The sequence below is a fragment of the Belonocnema kinseyi genome, chromosome 5 (assembly GCF_010883055.1).
Source record: "Belonocnema kinseyi isolate 2016_QV_RU_SX_M_011 chromosome 5, B_treatae_v1, whole genome shotgun sequence".
In the NCBI taxonomy this organism is placed as follows: Eukaryota; Metazoa; Arthropoda; class Insecta; order Hymenoptera; family Cynipidae; genus Belonocnema; species Belonocnema kinseyi.
This window is the reverse complement of record NC_046661.1, coordinates 143106488-143122582: the sequence shown is the minus strand read 5'-3', so window position 1 is coordinate 143122582 and position 16095 is coordinate 143106488. Positions and strand designations below refer to the sequence as shown.

The 16095-nt window shown below is 26.6% G+C and overlaps 1 protein-coding gene across 3 annotated transcripts in view; it reads right to left on the bottom strand.

Annotated features, from left to right (window-relative positions):
* Positions 1 to 16095, bottom strand: part of LOC117172311 (zinc finger protein 608-like) — a 126652-nt gene that overhangs the window by 10446 nt on the left and 100111 nt on the right. For 2 of the 3 annotated variants that reach the window (XM_033360090.1, XM_033360089.1), the window contains exons 3-4: positions 9367 to 9490; positions 522 to 1567 (exon numbers count right to left, since the gene is read on the bottom strand). In XM_033360090.1, the coding sequence (XP_033215981.1) occupies positions 522 to 1567; positions 9367 to 9490 (1170 nt within the window). The remainder of the gene's footprint in view (positions 1 to 521; positions 1568 to 9366; positions 9491 to 16095) is intronic. The other variant, XM_033360091.1, reaches the window with a different exon arrangement.

Genomic DNA, 16095 nt, shown 5'->3' with positions numbered 1-16095 from the left:
TCCCGCGTCAACGATGTTTGTCACCACTAAACTCCGAAACTACTTGACCGATCTTGATGAAATTTTGTATACTGCGTGTAATTTGGTCCAACTTAAAGGATAGGCTAGCTTTTATCTTATTTAATCTATATATGCATCTAAAAATCCCGTGCTACTTGACCGATCTTGATGAAATTTTGTCTACTGTGTGTAATTTGGTCCAGCTTAAAGGATAGTATACTTTTTATCTCCTTTACGTTTGTAACCACTAAACTCCCGAAACTACTTAACCGATCTTGATGAAATTTTGTACACTTTGTTTAATTTGGTCCAATCTAAGGGATAGGATACTTTTTATATCATTTAATTACCCCAATATTTTTTCGTTATCTAGGTTGGATAAGCAGCCAATAGATGGCCCCAAGTTTAGTACAATATAAATTCAACGTATTATAATTGAGCCACAGCAACGCGTGGCCGTGTCTGCTAGTAGATCTCGAATTCTAGAGAGAATATTGAAAAAGAAAAAAAGAGGGTCTTACCGATTGCCTGGGAGGTGGTGGTGCACTGGCTTGTGCAGGTAGAGGCAGAGACACAGAGACAGAGACAGGTTCCTCCTGTCCGAACCTGAGAACACCCGGTTTAACAATACTCTTAGAGTCCGTCAGAGCCGTGGTGGTGGTAGTGGTTGTTGTGTTGGTCGTAGCCGCTGATGATGATGTACTACTGCTGCTGCTGTTGCCGATGATGGCGCTGGTGGTGGTGACTGTCGTCGCCGCGGGCGTCTCGGCGGCATTCGGCGAGGGCACCCTGCCAGCAACTAGAGGAAGAGGAGGTGGTGGTGGTGTTTCGGCCGGCATCGCCGCGGGACTGCCAACTCTCGCCGGCGTGCTCACAGCCGTCTCCAGCTTCTCTGCCGGCGACTTTACCGGAGTCGCCGGACTTGGCGCCTCAATATTGCTCTCGTCGTTCTCCGACATGCTCGTGATGCCCTCCTTGGTGTCCTCGTCGTCTGCCGAGCCGTGCGCGTGGCTCTGATGATACTTCAGTCCATTGATGTGCTTGTACTTTTTACTGCAATTCGGTTCCGGACACTCGAGGAGAACTGGACTCGCAGGCGGCGAACCACCGCTCGGGGGCGTTGGAGGTGGCGCTGCTGATGCTGCTGCTGCTCGCCTCTTGCTCCTCTCCTCTTCCTCGGGACCCCGGGACTTCCTCTTGGCTGCCGGGTCGGGTCTGGGAGGCACAAACGAGGAGGTGGTGGCGGTCGCGGTCACTACCGACGTCGAGGCCGGACTTGGACTCGCTGCTGGGGAATTTTGGGCGGCACCTCGACGACCCTTGCCGCCGTTTCTCAATTTACTATGGACCGAGCTCCTCGTCTCGGTGAAGTTGCTAAGGTCGTTGCCGGGCGTTGCATTTGCCGCCGCTCGACCACGCTTCCCTCGACCCTTGGGCGTTCTCGCGTCCAGGTCGCTCGTCGGCGAGTCACAAAATCGCGGCGGCGCCCAGTCGTGCCTCGTGCAATCTAGTAACGTACCCACGTACGTCTTGCCCCTCCACGTCACATTCACAACTAATACACCTGCAACATAAGAGAGTACGTCTTAAATAGTAGAGATATAACTCCGGTGTCTTGCTTTTTTCAAATCAATATCAATACAGGGTGTGTCTGCTCAAATCCTCAAAGAAAACTTCCTGACAACTCCAGACTTTTTTCCAGCTATCTCAAGTTTTTTCCAGGTTCAATTTTTCACAATACGGAGCCATTTTGTTGCCCTAAACTTATAGTACGCCATGTCCCTCAATTGACAAACTAAGAAAATGGCGTAATATGAAATTCAAAAAATTCATGTTTCCTCAGAATTATTGAGAATGGTGGTCGACCATTTTGCCACCTGGTGTCGAAGACTGGAACTAGACAGAATAGGTACAATTTTTACGATGCTTTTAAATTTTTGCATTAAAGTGTTTTGTGAAGTTTGAAACAATGATTGTATACTAAAAACAAATCGTCATTTAAAAAAATCTTTTTATATCGAATTTCCATATTTTACAGTGAAAAACCACATTTTTGTCAAAAAGTTTTTTAAACAAAAAAAAAAACAATTATTTTACTATTTCATGTAAGTGTCAATACATTGTAAGCTTGAATAAACTTTAATTAATTTATGTAGCGACAAATTTGATCTAGATTATGCAAAGAAGATTGGAATTTAAATACGAATACCAACCTAACTTTCAGATCAGATTTTTAAATAGTAAATATAACATGTATAAATTATTAAAAATTTACTTTGAACTTATTTTTGCTACAAAAGAAGTCCATTTAATTTTATAATCTATTGAAAATTATAATAAATCGTACAATAATTGTTTGTTTTTTTTAGATAAATATTTCTGTCCAAAAATGTGTTTTAGCCATATATAAGATGTAAATTTCATCTAAAACCCTTTGTTTTCGATAAATAATTATTTTTACTATCCAATAAATACTTTCAACTCAACGAAAAATATTTAAAACTCTTTTATGCAGAATTAAAAATGCATCTTTAAAATCGTACCTATTCTTTCCAGTTCGGATTTTTGTCACCATGTGGCGTATCGCAGTTTAACCATTCCCAATATGTAAATTCAATTAAAAATTTTAAACGCCTTTAATTTCCTAAGTTTTCAAGTAATATATTAAAATTTCAACAAGATAAATGAATTTTTTAAATAAATACTTAAATTTGTACCAAAAGGAATAATTTTCTAACGTAAAAAGACGATTTTTCATCAAAATACACGAATGCTCAATAAAATAGTTGAATTTCCAACTAAAAACGATCATTTTTCAACCAAAAATAGAATAGTTGAATTTGCAATTAAAACAATTATTTTTCAAGCAAAAATATTGCATTTTCAACAGGATAGATGAATTTTCAACAAAAAAAAAAAAAACACGATTTTTTAAAATGGAACAGTCAACTTTGCAGTTCAAAGAATTAATTCTCCACCAAAAACAAAACAAATTTGTAACCAAAGTAATGCATTTTTAACCAAAGTGTTTAATTTTCAAATAAATAGTTTTTTTTCAACCAAATATATGCATTTTCAAACAAGAAGATTATTTTTCTGGAAAAAAAATAATAATAGAATTTTCAACGAACTAATTTAGTTTTCAACTAAAAAAGACATATTTTCGATAAAATAGTTACATTTTTAACTAAAAAAATTAATTCAAAACTGAAAATGCAATAGTAAAATAACTAAAAAAATATTTTCAAACGAAGAAAAACGAAATTAAAATAAAATAGTTAAATTTTTAACCACAACGATTTTTGACAAAGTACATTTCAATTTGCTTTCAACCAAGTTTTGTTAGTCAAAAATATGACTATTCAGTTTTTGGTTAAAAATTGTTCTTTTTTCAGTTTCAATTAAACTATTTCGTTTAAAATCCATGTATTTTGATTAAAAATCGTCCCTTTTGATAGAAAATTAATCTTTTTGTTAAATTTTTAACATAATACTGGAATTTTCTACTTGAAAAATAAATTTTCAACCAAAAAGTTGAATTTTCAGCCTAATTTTCAATCTTCGAGTAAAAATATCAATTTTTAATTTTATTAATTAACATTATAGTTTCATTTTCAAACAGAAATTAATTAAAAACTAAAAAAATGAATCTGCAAGTAAAAAAAAACAAATTTTTAATAGAGTTGGCCAACTTTTAAACAAAAAAGAAAAAAAATTTCTATAAAACAGTTAAACTTTCCACCGAACATATTGATTCTCTGCTAAAAAAATTTATTTTCAACAAAATAATTTAATCTTCAAACAGAAGTGAATTTTCAATTAAAATGATGAATCTTTACCAAACAATAAAAAAATTATTTTTAACAAAGCAGCTAAATTTTAACCCAGAACTTAATTTTTCTAATCAAATAAACACATTTTCAACAAGTTTAACTTTTAACCCGAAATACGGTATTTTTTTCGTAAAAAAGCTGCACTTTCAATCCGAAAATATAAATTTTCAAGAAAAAATTTCAAGAAAATTTCAACCAAAACATTACTTTTCCACCAATAAAGACGAATATTGAATGAACACAAATTTCAATTAAAAAAGTGGTGCAATTTTTACCCCAATAGTTGAATTTGCAATTAAAAAAAAAAAATCAGCCAAAAATAGAATAGCTGCATTTTTAATTAAAGAACAAATCAAATTTCTACAAAAAGCGATCAATTTCCCAAAAATATAGACGAATTTTCAACAAGAGAAATGAATTTTAATTAATTAAATTAATTAATTTTAATTAATTTTTTACAAAATAGTTAAATTATCACCAAGAAAATATGAATTTGAAACAAAACAAAAAGTCAATTCTCAATCAATAATGAAATAGTTACTAAAAAATTAATTTTCAACCAAAAGATTTACAGCAAAAAATTATTATGTTTCAGAAATTTAAATGAAAAACAAAATAAAAAACAATTAAGGAGCACAATTTTGAAATCGGCTAATATCTTCCATTTTCTTTTTTGACATCTTTTTTGGATTGAACAAAAATTTTTAATTGAAAATAAAATCCCAAAAATCTTAAATCACGACAAAAGTTTCAATAAAAAAAAAACACTTACAACAAAAATTGTTATTGAGCAAAAAATGTATTTTAAAATTTTTAATTATTGTTTACTAGTAAAAGCAGTAAATATAATAAATAAATCATAATTACTGAACCCTTAGAAAATATTTTGAATTTTAAATCGTTACATTTTACTGATAAGAATTTTTGTTTACTTTTGTCGAATACGCCAACCCACACATTTTTCCGACAGTTCAAAAAAATATAGTCTTGAAACTCAAATTAAAAATTGCTCAAGTTAGAATATTTAACAATACAGTTGATTCATTTGAAATATTTAATGTTTTAAATAGTTATTTAACTTTGTATATTTTAGCTAAAAAGCTTTCTCCTTTTACTACTTATTTAAAAAGTAATACTGCATATTATGTAACTATTCCAATTTTATATTGGATAACTACTTCTGTCTCAAATTTTCATATTTTCAACATGCTTGAAAATGTTACAGCTTAAAATTCTTTTTTAAGCGTATTTATTTTTAATGGTTCAGCACTTAAAACGTAGGCCTTATTTATTCATAAATAATTTATTTAAGTGCTATAATCGTTTCAATTATTATTCAATAACGCGTTGACTTACTTAGTAATTTCAGAGAATTTTCCGCGTAATTCAAATATTGTAATTTCAAATTTCGTATATTTCAAGAGAAAAGAGAAAAAAGGGTTGGATTTTTAACCAAAAAAGATCAGATTCCAACCAAAAATGGAATAGTAAAATTTTCAATTAAAATAATTTATTTTTCTCCAGAAAAAAAACAAACAAATTTTCAATTAAACTGATGAATTTTCAATTGACATTATAAATCTTTAACGGCGATATATGAATTTTAAACCAAAAAGATTATATTTTTAACAAAACAAGATTAATTTTCTAACAATAACATTAATTTTAAACAAAATAGTCGAATTTTAAAATAAAAATTACAAATTTTCAACCAAATAGTTAAATAGTTAAAGATCCTTTTTATAACCATACGTGAAAGTTAAATTTTCAGGTAAAAAATATATATTTTTTAACAAAACAAAATTAATTTTCTATAAAAATAAAAACAGTAGTTTTTTAACAAAATACATGAATTTTTCACAAATTAGTGGAATTTTGAACTAAAAAAAGATCAATTTTAAAACAAAAATGGAATAGTTACATTTTTAATTAAATTTTTTTTAACTAAACTGATGAATTTTCAACTAAATTTTTAATAAAAAACTAATTTTAAGTAAAAAGATGAATTTTTAACCAAAAAAGCCGAATTTTTTAACTAAAAAATATAATTTTTCACATATAAATTGAATAGTTAAAATTTCAGTAAAAAAAATAATTTTAATTTAAGTTTAAAAAAATAATCATTAAAAAAAAATTCTCAACAAAATAGTTAAATTTTCAATTAAAGTGATGAATTTTTAACCAAAAAGATAAATTCACAAATAAAATTATCAATATTTTGTTGGATTATTTGAATTTTCAACGAAAAAGATGAATTTGCTAACAAGAAAATTCATTTGCCGTAAAATAATAAAACTATTTTTTAACAAAATAAATGTATTTTCCACAAATAGTTGAACTTTGAAGTAAAAAAGAGAAATTTTCAATCAAAAAGTTGGATTTTTAATGAAAAAAGATAAATTTTCAACCAAAAATGAAGTTAAATTTTCAGTATAAAAAAATTCTGTTTTAACCAAACTGATGAATCATCAACTGTAATAGTTAAATTTTACACCAAAAAGATTAATTTCCAACTCAAAAGGTGAATTTTTAATCAAACCATTGAATTTTTAAATAAAAAAATATCAAATTTCAATCAAAAATGGAATCGTTCTAATTTTTTTTAATAGTTACGTTACTTTTTAAATCAAAAAGATTAATTTTTAACCAAAAAAATTAAGTTCCACTAAAAAACTCGTCCTTTAACTAAAAAATATAATTTTTCAAATATAAATTGAATATTTAAAAAATTTCCGTAAAAAGAATAGTAATTTTAGGCTAAACAGATGTATTTTTAACTATCGTGAGGGAATATTCAACTGACAATTACATTTTTCAGTTAAAAAAAATAATCATTCAATAAAAATTATTAATTGGCGTGATGAATTTTGAACTATAATAATGAATCTTTAATTGACATAGTTGAATTTTCAACCAAAATGATAAATTTACAAATAAAATTATGAATATTTTATCACCGAAAAAGATGAATTTTCAAAGAAGAAAATTAAATTTCCGTAAAATAAAAAAAAATATTTTTTAACAAAATACATGAATTTTTCACAAATAGTTGAACTCTGAACTAAAAAAGAAAAATTTTCAATCAAATAGTTGGATTTTTAATCATAAAAAATAAATTTTCAACCAAAAATGGAATCGTTCTAATTTTTCTTTAACAGTTACGTTTTCAAAACAAAGTGATGCATTTTAAATTTGAATAGTTGAATTTTTAACCAAAGTTGAATTTTTAATCAAGAAAATTAATTTCTACCAAAAAAGACTAAGCTATAAGTTAAAGAGATAAAGACAAATTTTTAACAAAACAACTCAGTTTTCAATCAAAAAAGGTTTTAATTTTTAATCAAAAACTGTTTTAATTCAACGAAAAAAAAGACGACTTTTCAACATGAGTTGAATTTTTAAATATGAGTTGACTTCTTAAAGATGCATGAAAGATTTTTCTGTCAATGAAGAGAAAATATTGCAAACAAACTGGTAAATTTCGAGAGAACAAAATACATAAAGCTTCAACGAAATACTTGGATTTTCAACTAGAAACGATCAATTTATAACCAAAAATAGAATAGTTCAATTTTCAGTTAAAAAAAAAATGAATTTTAAACAGAAAAAAATCGAGTTTTCAACAAAATAGTCAAATACAGTAATATAAAGCTACTTTTAAAAATTAAAAATCAATGCTATTCAATTTTATATTGTGATTTAAACAAAAAAATTAGGTACACTCGCGAAAAAATGTCCCTGACAATTCCAGATTTTCCAGATACGATAGACACCCTGTAGTAACATATTCTATATACTGTGTATACACTATACATAATATAAATTACGAGAGATGTTCCCATCAATTTCACTTTGAAACTCCAAAGGTCCAACAAACTTTAAGCTTCAGAACTTGAAAATGAAATATTTTAATCTGTACATCTCTCTTGTTTAATTGGAAATAGGTTTGCATACCTCACTCAAGTCCTTAATTAGGTGACTCCTCATTTATGATATTGGAAATTGTTGAAAATAAACGAAGAATATCCGCATTTAACCCTTAAATGGCACTCGGGGTATAGGATACCCCCAAAAAAGTTTTCGCTCCAATTAACCCTTAGCTTGCACACGGGGTCAAAAATACCCCAGGGCATTTTTGAACAAAGATTTTTCAAAGTTTCCCGCTAGCATTGCATTGTTTTTTTTTAATATTTAAACAATGATTTAACATTGTAAAACTGTAAGAATGCTTAGAAAAGATGTCAAGGAACCTACACAAAAATGTTCGCATGAAAATGTTTAAAAACAAAAAAGATATAAACGTTTTTTCACGCTGGGGTCCGGAATACCCCATGTGCAAGCTATGTAATTATTTTGAGGTGTGCAAGCTAAGGGTTAAGTATACTAAAGTTCAAAAAATCGAATGTGTGGCCATCTGGCATTTATTGGGATCACTAAAGTATGTTAGCATAGATTGCCAAGCTTTAGTGTTCGATCGGCAGCTTTCAGAAGTTGACGTGCCAAAAGCGTGGAGTCTAGAATACCCCTTGCGAGAGTAGTGTGTGAAAAAGTGTCTACGAGGCAAAATTTTTGTCATTTAAATTGTTTATCTTTGACTTATTCTTAATGTAAGTATACTATTTATTGTGAAAAAAAATTTCTCAATATTTTATAGAATTTTTTTTTAGAAACCGCTCAGGTTTCTGCACGTGTGCCTGCATCGATGAATAATGTTTCAATGTAATAATATTGTTAAAAATTTGTATTAATCACTTTTATATATTTTTTACTTGTACAATTTTTTTTAAGCATTTTTAAAAATAAAATTTGGTTTAAACATGAAAAAATATAGTGCTTATTTTTACCAAAAAACTATGCGTTCATATCTGGAAACAAATACCTTTTTTTGGAAGGTAAAATATTGCAGTAATTTTTTTCTGAAATCATAGTATTTCAAGAGTATTCCAATTAATTTTTAGCTAAAAATATTAAAAATTACGGGACCTATGAATTTTTATGTAAAAAAAAAAATCATTGTTTCCGTTTTTTTTTTTCAAACTTTTTTTAACTATCTTATATTTTTAAAAAATGGTTATAAAAACAGTTGGGACTTACACAAGGCAATGTTAAACTATATCCTATACAATTTTTGTTAAAAAATATGCAGTACAGGCTTCACAACACACGTTTAAACATGTGGGGTATATAACACCCCTTGTGCCTGTAATGTAATTATTTTGAGGTGTGCCATTTAAGGGATAAAATAAGAAATATTGCAAGTGTCTGGTTCAGTCAGATCCCAGCAAGATCCAGATTTAAAAGCATAAAGTATCAAATTCAAGCTGCCCAAATTTTGATAATAGGGAATAAGCTTTCTAGACAAGGCTTAATAATAGTTTCCGCGTGAGAAGCATCATTTAAGAAATTCTTTAGGTATGCAAGTATAAATGAAGAAAGAAATAATTAAAAGAAAAAAATGTGATGAAAAGATAGTAAAAAAAAAAAAAAAAAAGAGGAGGAGTAGGATTATAAGTGGACTGTAATAGGTCCTCACCTCCTTCAGTTTCGTGCCATACGATTCCCTCGAGAGTAACAGAGGTGCCTGGCTCACAAGGGCCTAAGCACTCAGGTTCCGTAATAGTACCCACACTCGTTCCGACGCACACATCCGACATGTCCTGCAACAAAGATAAATCCATAAAAAATCCAATTTGACAAATTGGATCAACAACTATCGTAAATCGTATAAACAAAGGTACATTAATCCTCAATTATCATCATATCAGAAGTAAATTAATAATTAATTTAACTTCATGTGCCAAAGAAACCTGTTGAGTGAAAAACGAACGTAGGCACAAAACAATTTTCAAAAAGTCCGGGAATTTTATTGCTCGGTGAAATTTCAGGGACTTATAAAAAAAAAATTGCAAACGTCAGAGAACTTCTCTAATTTTCAATTACTCTCATACAGAATAAATTTGTAGTTTTTCAATTTTAATTTGAAATTATTTTATTACTATAAAGGCCTGGGCAAAATATTCAACAGTTTTTTTTTTTAAAGTTCCAACTATTTCGCGGCAAATTAACTTGTTTAAAATTCATATTTTTGTGTTGAAAAGTGTACTAAAATCTTTTTTGGATGAGAATTCTGTTTTTTTTTTAAATTTTAATTAAAAATTCATCGATTTTAGTAGAAACTGCCTCTTCGTAAGATAAAAATGCAACTTTTGGTTGAAAATTCAAGTGCTTTTGTAGAAAAATTTATTTCTTATTTAAAACTCCTACTTTGACGTTAAGGAGTCAAAATTAAAAAAAAGCTTTTTTGGGTAAACATTGAACTATTTTTTTCGTTGAACATTTGTGTTTTTATTTTAAAAATTCATCTATTTTTTTAGAAACTGCATCTTTCTGAGATAAAAATGCAACTTTTTGGTTTTAAAATTCAACAATTTCATACAAACCTTACTTATTATTGTTTAAAACTCATATTTTAGTGTTGAAAATTCACCTAAAAGTGTTTTCGAATAAAAATTCAACTGTTTTTGAATTTTTTAAATTTTGAAAATTCGTCTTTTCGGGTTCAAAATTCATCTACCTTGATAGGAAATTTACTTCTTGTTTAAAGTTCATATTTTGATGCTGAAAAGTGAACTAAAATCTGTTTTGAATGAGAATTCAACTGTTTTTTCAGTTTTTTTTTATTTATTTAAAAATTAAGCTATTTTAGTAGAAAATGCCTCTTTGTAAGATAAAAATACAACGTTTTGGTTGAAAATTAAAGTGTGTCCATAGAAAATTTACTTTTTATTTAAAATTCATACTTTGACATTGAAAATTCAAATTCAAATCTTTTTTATGTGAAATTTCAACTATTTTTGTTCTTGAAAATTTGTGTTTTTATATAAAAAATTATCTATTTGAGTAGAAACTGTATCTTTCTTAGATAAAAATGCAACTGTTTTGTTTAAAATTCAACAAGTTTGTGAGAAACTCATCCTTTGTGGTCAAAAATTAAACGGTTTTGTTGAAAATTCAAGAATCTTCGTAGAAAAATTACTTGTTATTTAAAATTCGTACTTTGCTATTGAAAAGTCCAATTAACATCTTTTATATATGAAATATCAACTATTTTTTCAAAATTTGTGTTTTTTTTTTTCTTTTGAAAAATTCATTTTTTTAGTAGAAAGTTCATCTTTCTGAGATAAAAATGCAACTGTTTGGTTGGAAAATTCAACAATTTCAAACAAACCTTACTTATTATTGTTTAAAACTCATGTTTTAGTGTTGAAAATTCACTTTAAAATGTTTTCGGATGAAAATTCAACTGTTTATTTATTTATTTTTATTTGAAAATTCGTCTTTTCGTGTTAAAAATTAAAGTGTCTTCATAGGAAATTTCCTTCGTGCTTAAAACTCATATTTTAATGTTGAAAAATCAAACGAAAATCTTTGTTGCATGAAATTTAAAATATATATTTTTCAAATATGTTTTATCGATTTAAAAATTTATTCGTTTTCGTGAAAATTCATCTCTGGTTGAAAGTTGAACTTTTTCGTGGAAAACTAATATTTTTAAATAAAAAAATTCAATTACATGGATAAAAAATGAACTAATTTGTTACAATTTTTTAAATCGATGTTTACCTCTTTGGTGAAAATTGAACTATTTCGTTCACACATTATTTTTTTTTTATCGCTGAAAATTCATACTTTCTGGTAGAAAATTTAATTTTTGTACAGGAAATTCGTCGTTTGGCTTGAAGATTCAACAATTTACGTAAACTTTTTTTTTCATGACTGAAAAATCTGTTTTTGTTGGAAATGCGTTTTTTGGTCGCAAATTTAATTTTTATAAATAAAATTTCAACCTTTTTGGGTTGGAAATTTAATTATTTTTCGAAAATTTATTTATTTTGTTGAAAATTCAAAGTATTTGATTAAAAATTCATCTTCTATCGTAGAAAAATAATTTTTTTATAAAAGATCCGATCTTAAGAATAATACAAGATTGATATTCTGGTATTTGAATGTTAATGGTTAGTGAAAATAAAAATTTGCTTAAAGAAAAATGATTATTCAAACTTGTAGAACTTTGAAATTTAATGGTTTTTGTTTAAAACCATCAATTTATAATTTAAAAAAACAAATATTTTTAGAAATCTAATGATTTCCTATGAAAAAGGTTAATATATCTTAAAAATGTACAACAATTATGAATCCTGTTGAAACTATAATGATTTTTGTTTCAAAACAACAATTTTTAGTCTCATTTTTGTTTTAAAATGCTAGTTTGGTCGGAAATGAGTATTTTGAGTTTAAAATTATATTTTAATGAATATTCAGAGTCGTTTAACAATTTTAGGTTATGTTGTTTTACATTGGAAATACTATTTTTTAGTAAGAAATAGTTATATTTCATACAAAATTAATTTTTTGTACAGTTGTAAATTATGCCAGCTGTTTATCTTGGAATTGTATACCGAAATCGATTTTTGAATAAAAAAAAAAATATTATATTTTTTAAAAACTACTTAAAAAAATTAAATGTTATCTTATATTCAATATTAAGTTAGCGTTTTTCACAAGAAATAGGTAATTTTAAGAAAAAATCATTATACTTCAAAAATAAAGTTTAGAATTTTGAACAACAATAGTTTATGTTAGCATTTTTCGTCCAAAATTGGTATATAATTTATTATAAATCATTCGATTACAGAGTACTCTCACAATTTTTTGTTATGTTGGCGTTTTATATCGGAATGGATCATTTTAATAACGAGAAAGTCGAATTTAAAAAAAGATAAAAATTTACAAACAATTTTAGGTTACAGGAAGTTGGTGATTTTCAACAGAAAATCATTAAATTTGCAAAAATATTGTCCTGGTTTTTCTTTTCTATTATTTTAGATAATATATACTGTAAAATATTTTTTAAAAAATGTAATAAACTTTATATTTATTTAAAAGTGGCGTCAGTTTAAAAAAATAAGAATGGCAAAAGTTTTTTCTATTTTAAATTTTTCTTGAAAAATGTAACATGAGTCATATTTGAAAAGCTTTGAATTGCCAAGAATGAGTAAATTTCTATAAATGGATGTTAAAACAGATGACTTTTCCGGATGTTTGATCAGAATTGATCAAATACATTGAAACATACGTGAAATCATTTCAGCGGAGTTCCTGCAATTATGGTTATCTTATACTTTCATGAATAATGTATTACACCTAAGTCGATTAATCGGGCTAGTTACACACACGATTCCACGCAGCTGAGCAAACCACAATTACGGCAGCAATACTATCATAGAACCCTTCATTAAAATAATTAATTCCATCACGTCTCTTTCATTAATTTGAGAAATAATTTATCAAAAAGGCATAATTTTCCTAGACGCGATCAGCACAATAAATTATCAACAAAAACTGAAAAAGTTCAATTTCCAATTAAAAAATGATAAATGTTCAACCAATACCAAAACAATACTTAAGTTTTAAACAAATAGTTGAATTTTCAACCAAAACATGAATTTTCTACCAAAAAGACGAATTTTAAACTTTAAAAAATAGGTTTTAGACAAATAGTTTAATTTTCAACCAAAAACATGAATTTTGCACAGAAAGACAAATTTTTGGAATAAATATTTAGTTTGAAAAATAATTTTTCAATAAAAAGTAACGAATTTCCAACAAAACCGTTCAATTTTCAACCAAAAAATGTTAATTTTTAACAAAAAAATTTATTTTTCAACTGAAATGATGATACTTCAACCAAAAAAATGATCTTTTAAGAAAAATAATTAAATTTTCAAGAGTTTAATAGTAGATATTTTTAAAAAACAATGAATTATCAAATCAAAAAGAAGAATTTTTAACAAAAGAGTTAAATTTCCAGTCAAGAAAAAATTTCCCACTCAATATAAAGAAAAAGCACCTTAAATGTTCAATTTTCGGGACAAAAACAACGAATTTTCTACAAAAGAGTTGAATTCTTAAGCCAAATATATGGATTTGTAACAAAAAAAATTCATTTCCAACAAAACGCAATAAATTCTCAATCTAATGGATGAAGTTTCAACTAGTTTTCATCTAAATTGTTAAATTATCCACAAAAACTGGAAAAGTTAAATTTTCAGTTAAAAAAAAGAGACTGATTTTTAACAGAATAGTTAAATTGTCAAACAAAAAAGATAAATGTTCAACCAAGAAGATTTATTATCTACCTAAAAAGATGATTTTTTAAATCAAAATACATGAATTTTCAATCAAATAGTGGAATTTTTGACAAAAAAGATCAATTTTAAAACAAAAAAATGGAATAGTTAAATTTTCGGTAGAAATATTTTCAACAAAATCGTTCAATTTTCATCTAAAAAAAAACAAAGTGTTAACTAAAATGATTTATCAACAAACCAACAAAATTAATTTTGAAAAAAGTAGATCCACTTTCAAACAATTAGTTTAATTTTTAGCCAAAAACATTAATTTTCTTTGTTGGTAAAATTTAACTGTTTTTTATTTAAAATTATAATCTTTTGTGATTGAACAGTCAATTACAACAATTTTCGTTGTTAATTGACCGGTTTTGGTGGAGTTTTTTTTTTAAACTAAAATTTAACTATTCTTTTTTTATAAATTAAAATCTATCTTTTTTAGTTGAAAAATCATCCTTTTCATTGAAAACTTCACTATTTGATGAAAAATGTAACTATTTTGCTAAAAATAGAACTCTTTTGTTGAAAATCATTATTTTTGGATGAAAATGATTCTTTTTGGATGAAGAATTGAAGTATTTGGTTGAAAATCCACTTAATTGATGAAAAATCTTATTTTAGGGATAAAAATTCAACAGTTGTTTAAAAAATTCATCTTCAAGTCCATGTGACGAGTGGGTCACGTGACCAGATTTCTACCTTACCAACACTTTTTTAATCTCCTATCTTATTTTCACACGAATAGAGTTCTGAGCAGGTTATATTACTTTGAGAACGGTAACGAGAATGAGAATATTACCGAGAATATAACCGAGAAATAAATTCTCTGAGAATTTACAAGAATCTCCAAATTTATTTTAATTAGAAAATTGCATTTTTTTCTTAAACTTTTTGGTTGAAAATTCAACTCTTTTTTTGAAAGTTTGTCTTTTTTATTTTAAACTTTACCTGCTTTAGCAGAAATTAAATCTTTTTTTGATAAAAATGAAACTGTTTGGTTAGAAATTAAGATATACCATTTTCTTGAAAACTTATTTACTTTTTATTTAAAAGTAAAAGAAAGTTCCACTCACAAAGAAAAATTTGTTTTTTTATTAAAAATTCATTTGATTAGTACAAAATTGATCTTTTTTGGATAAAAATGGAACTATTTGGTAGAGAATTTAACAATTTGTTTAAAAATTCATCATTTTTAGTTGAAAAAACTCGTTTTTTTTTGGATTGAAAATCTCAGTTTTTTCGTATAAACTTATTTTTTTATTAAAAAATGCAATTTTTTATGTTACTGAGTTAACTAGAATCTTTTTTGGGTGAAAACTCAACTTTTTTTGCAATGAGAAATTGTTTTGTTTTAAGATAAATTTCATATTTTTTGATAAAAATGCAACTATTTGCTAGGAAATTTAACAATTTTTTTGGTAGAAAATTATTTGTTGTTAAAAAATTCAGTTTCATCATGAAAACTCGACCAAAATCTATTTCAACAGAAAATTCAACTATTTTTTTTGAAAAGTTATCTTTTTGATTTAAAACTTCATCTGTTATAGAAGAAATTACATTTTTTCTATGAAAATCCAACTTTTTGGTTAAAAATCGTTCTTCTTTGCTTGATAAAACTAATTATTTTGTCGAAAATTAATCTTTTTTAATTGAAAAATCAACTACTTGTGCTTCACTGTTTAGTGGAAAATACTTTTTTTTTTGTTTAGAATTCATTTTTTAACAGAAAATGTAACTTTTCCATTTTTTTAAGATTGATATTTTTTTGTTAAAATCCGCGTTTTTTATGTTGTAAAAAATAATTTAAAATAATTAATTTTTGTTTGAACAGTCATATTTTTTGTTTGAAAATTGAATTTTTATAAAGAAAATTTGTCTTCTGGTTTGAAGGTTCAATAATTTAGATAAACTTTTATTTATTTTTTGAGTGAAAAATCTTTATTTGTTGGAAATTCGTCTTTTTGGTTTAAAAATTCGTTTCTTTTGTTGTATAAATTAAATTATTTTGTTGAAAATTCCAGTATTTTGTTAAAGAGTTATCTTTTAAGGTAGAAAAAACATTTTTTTTTTTT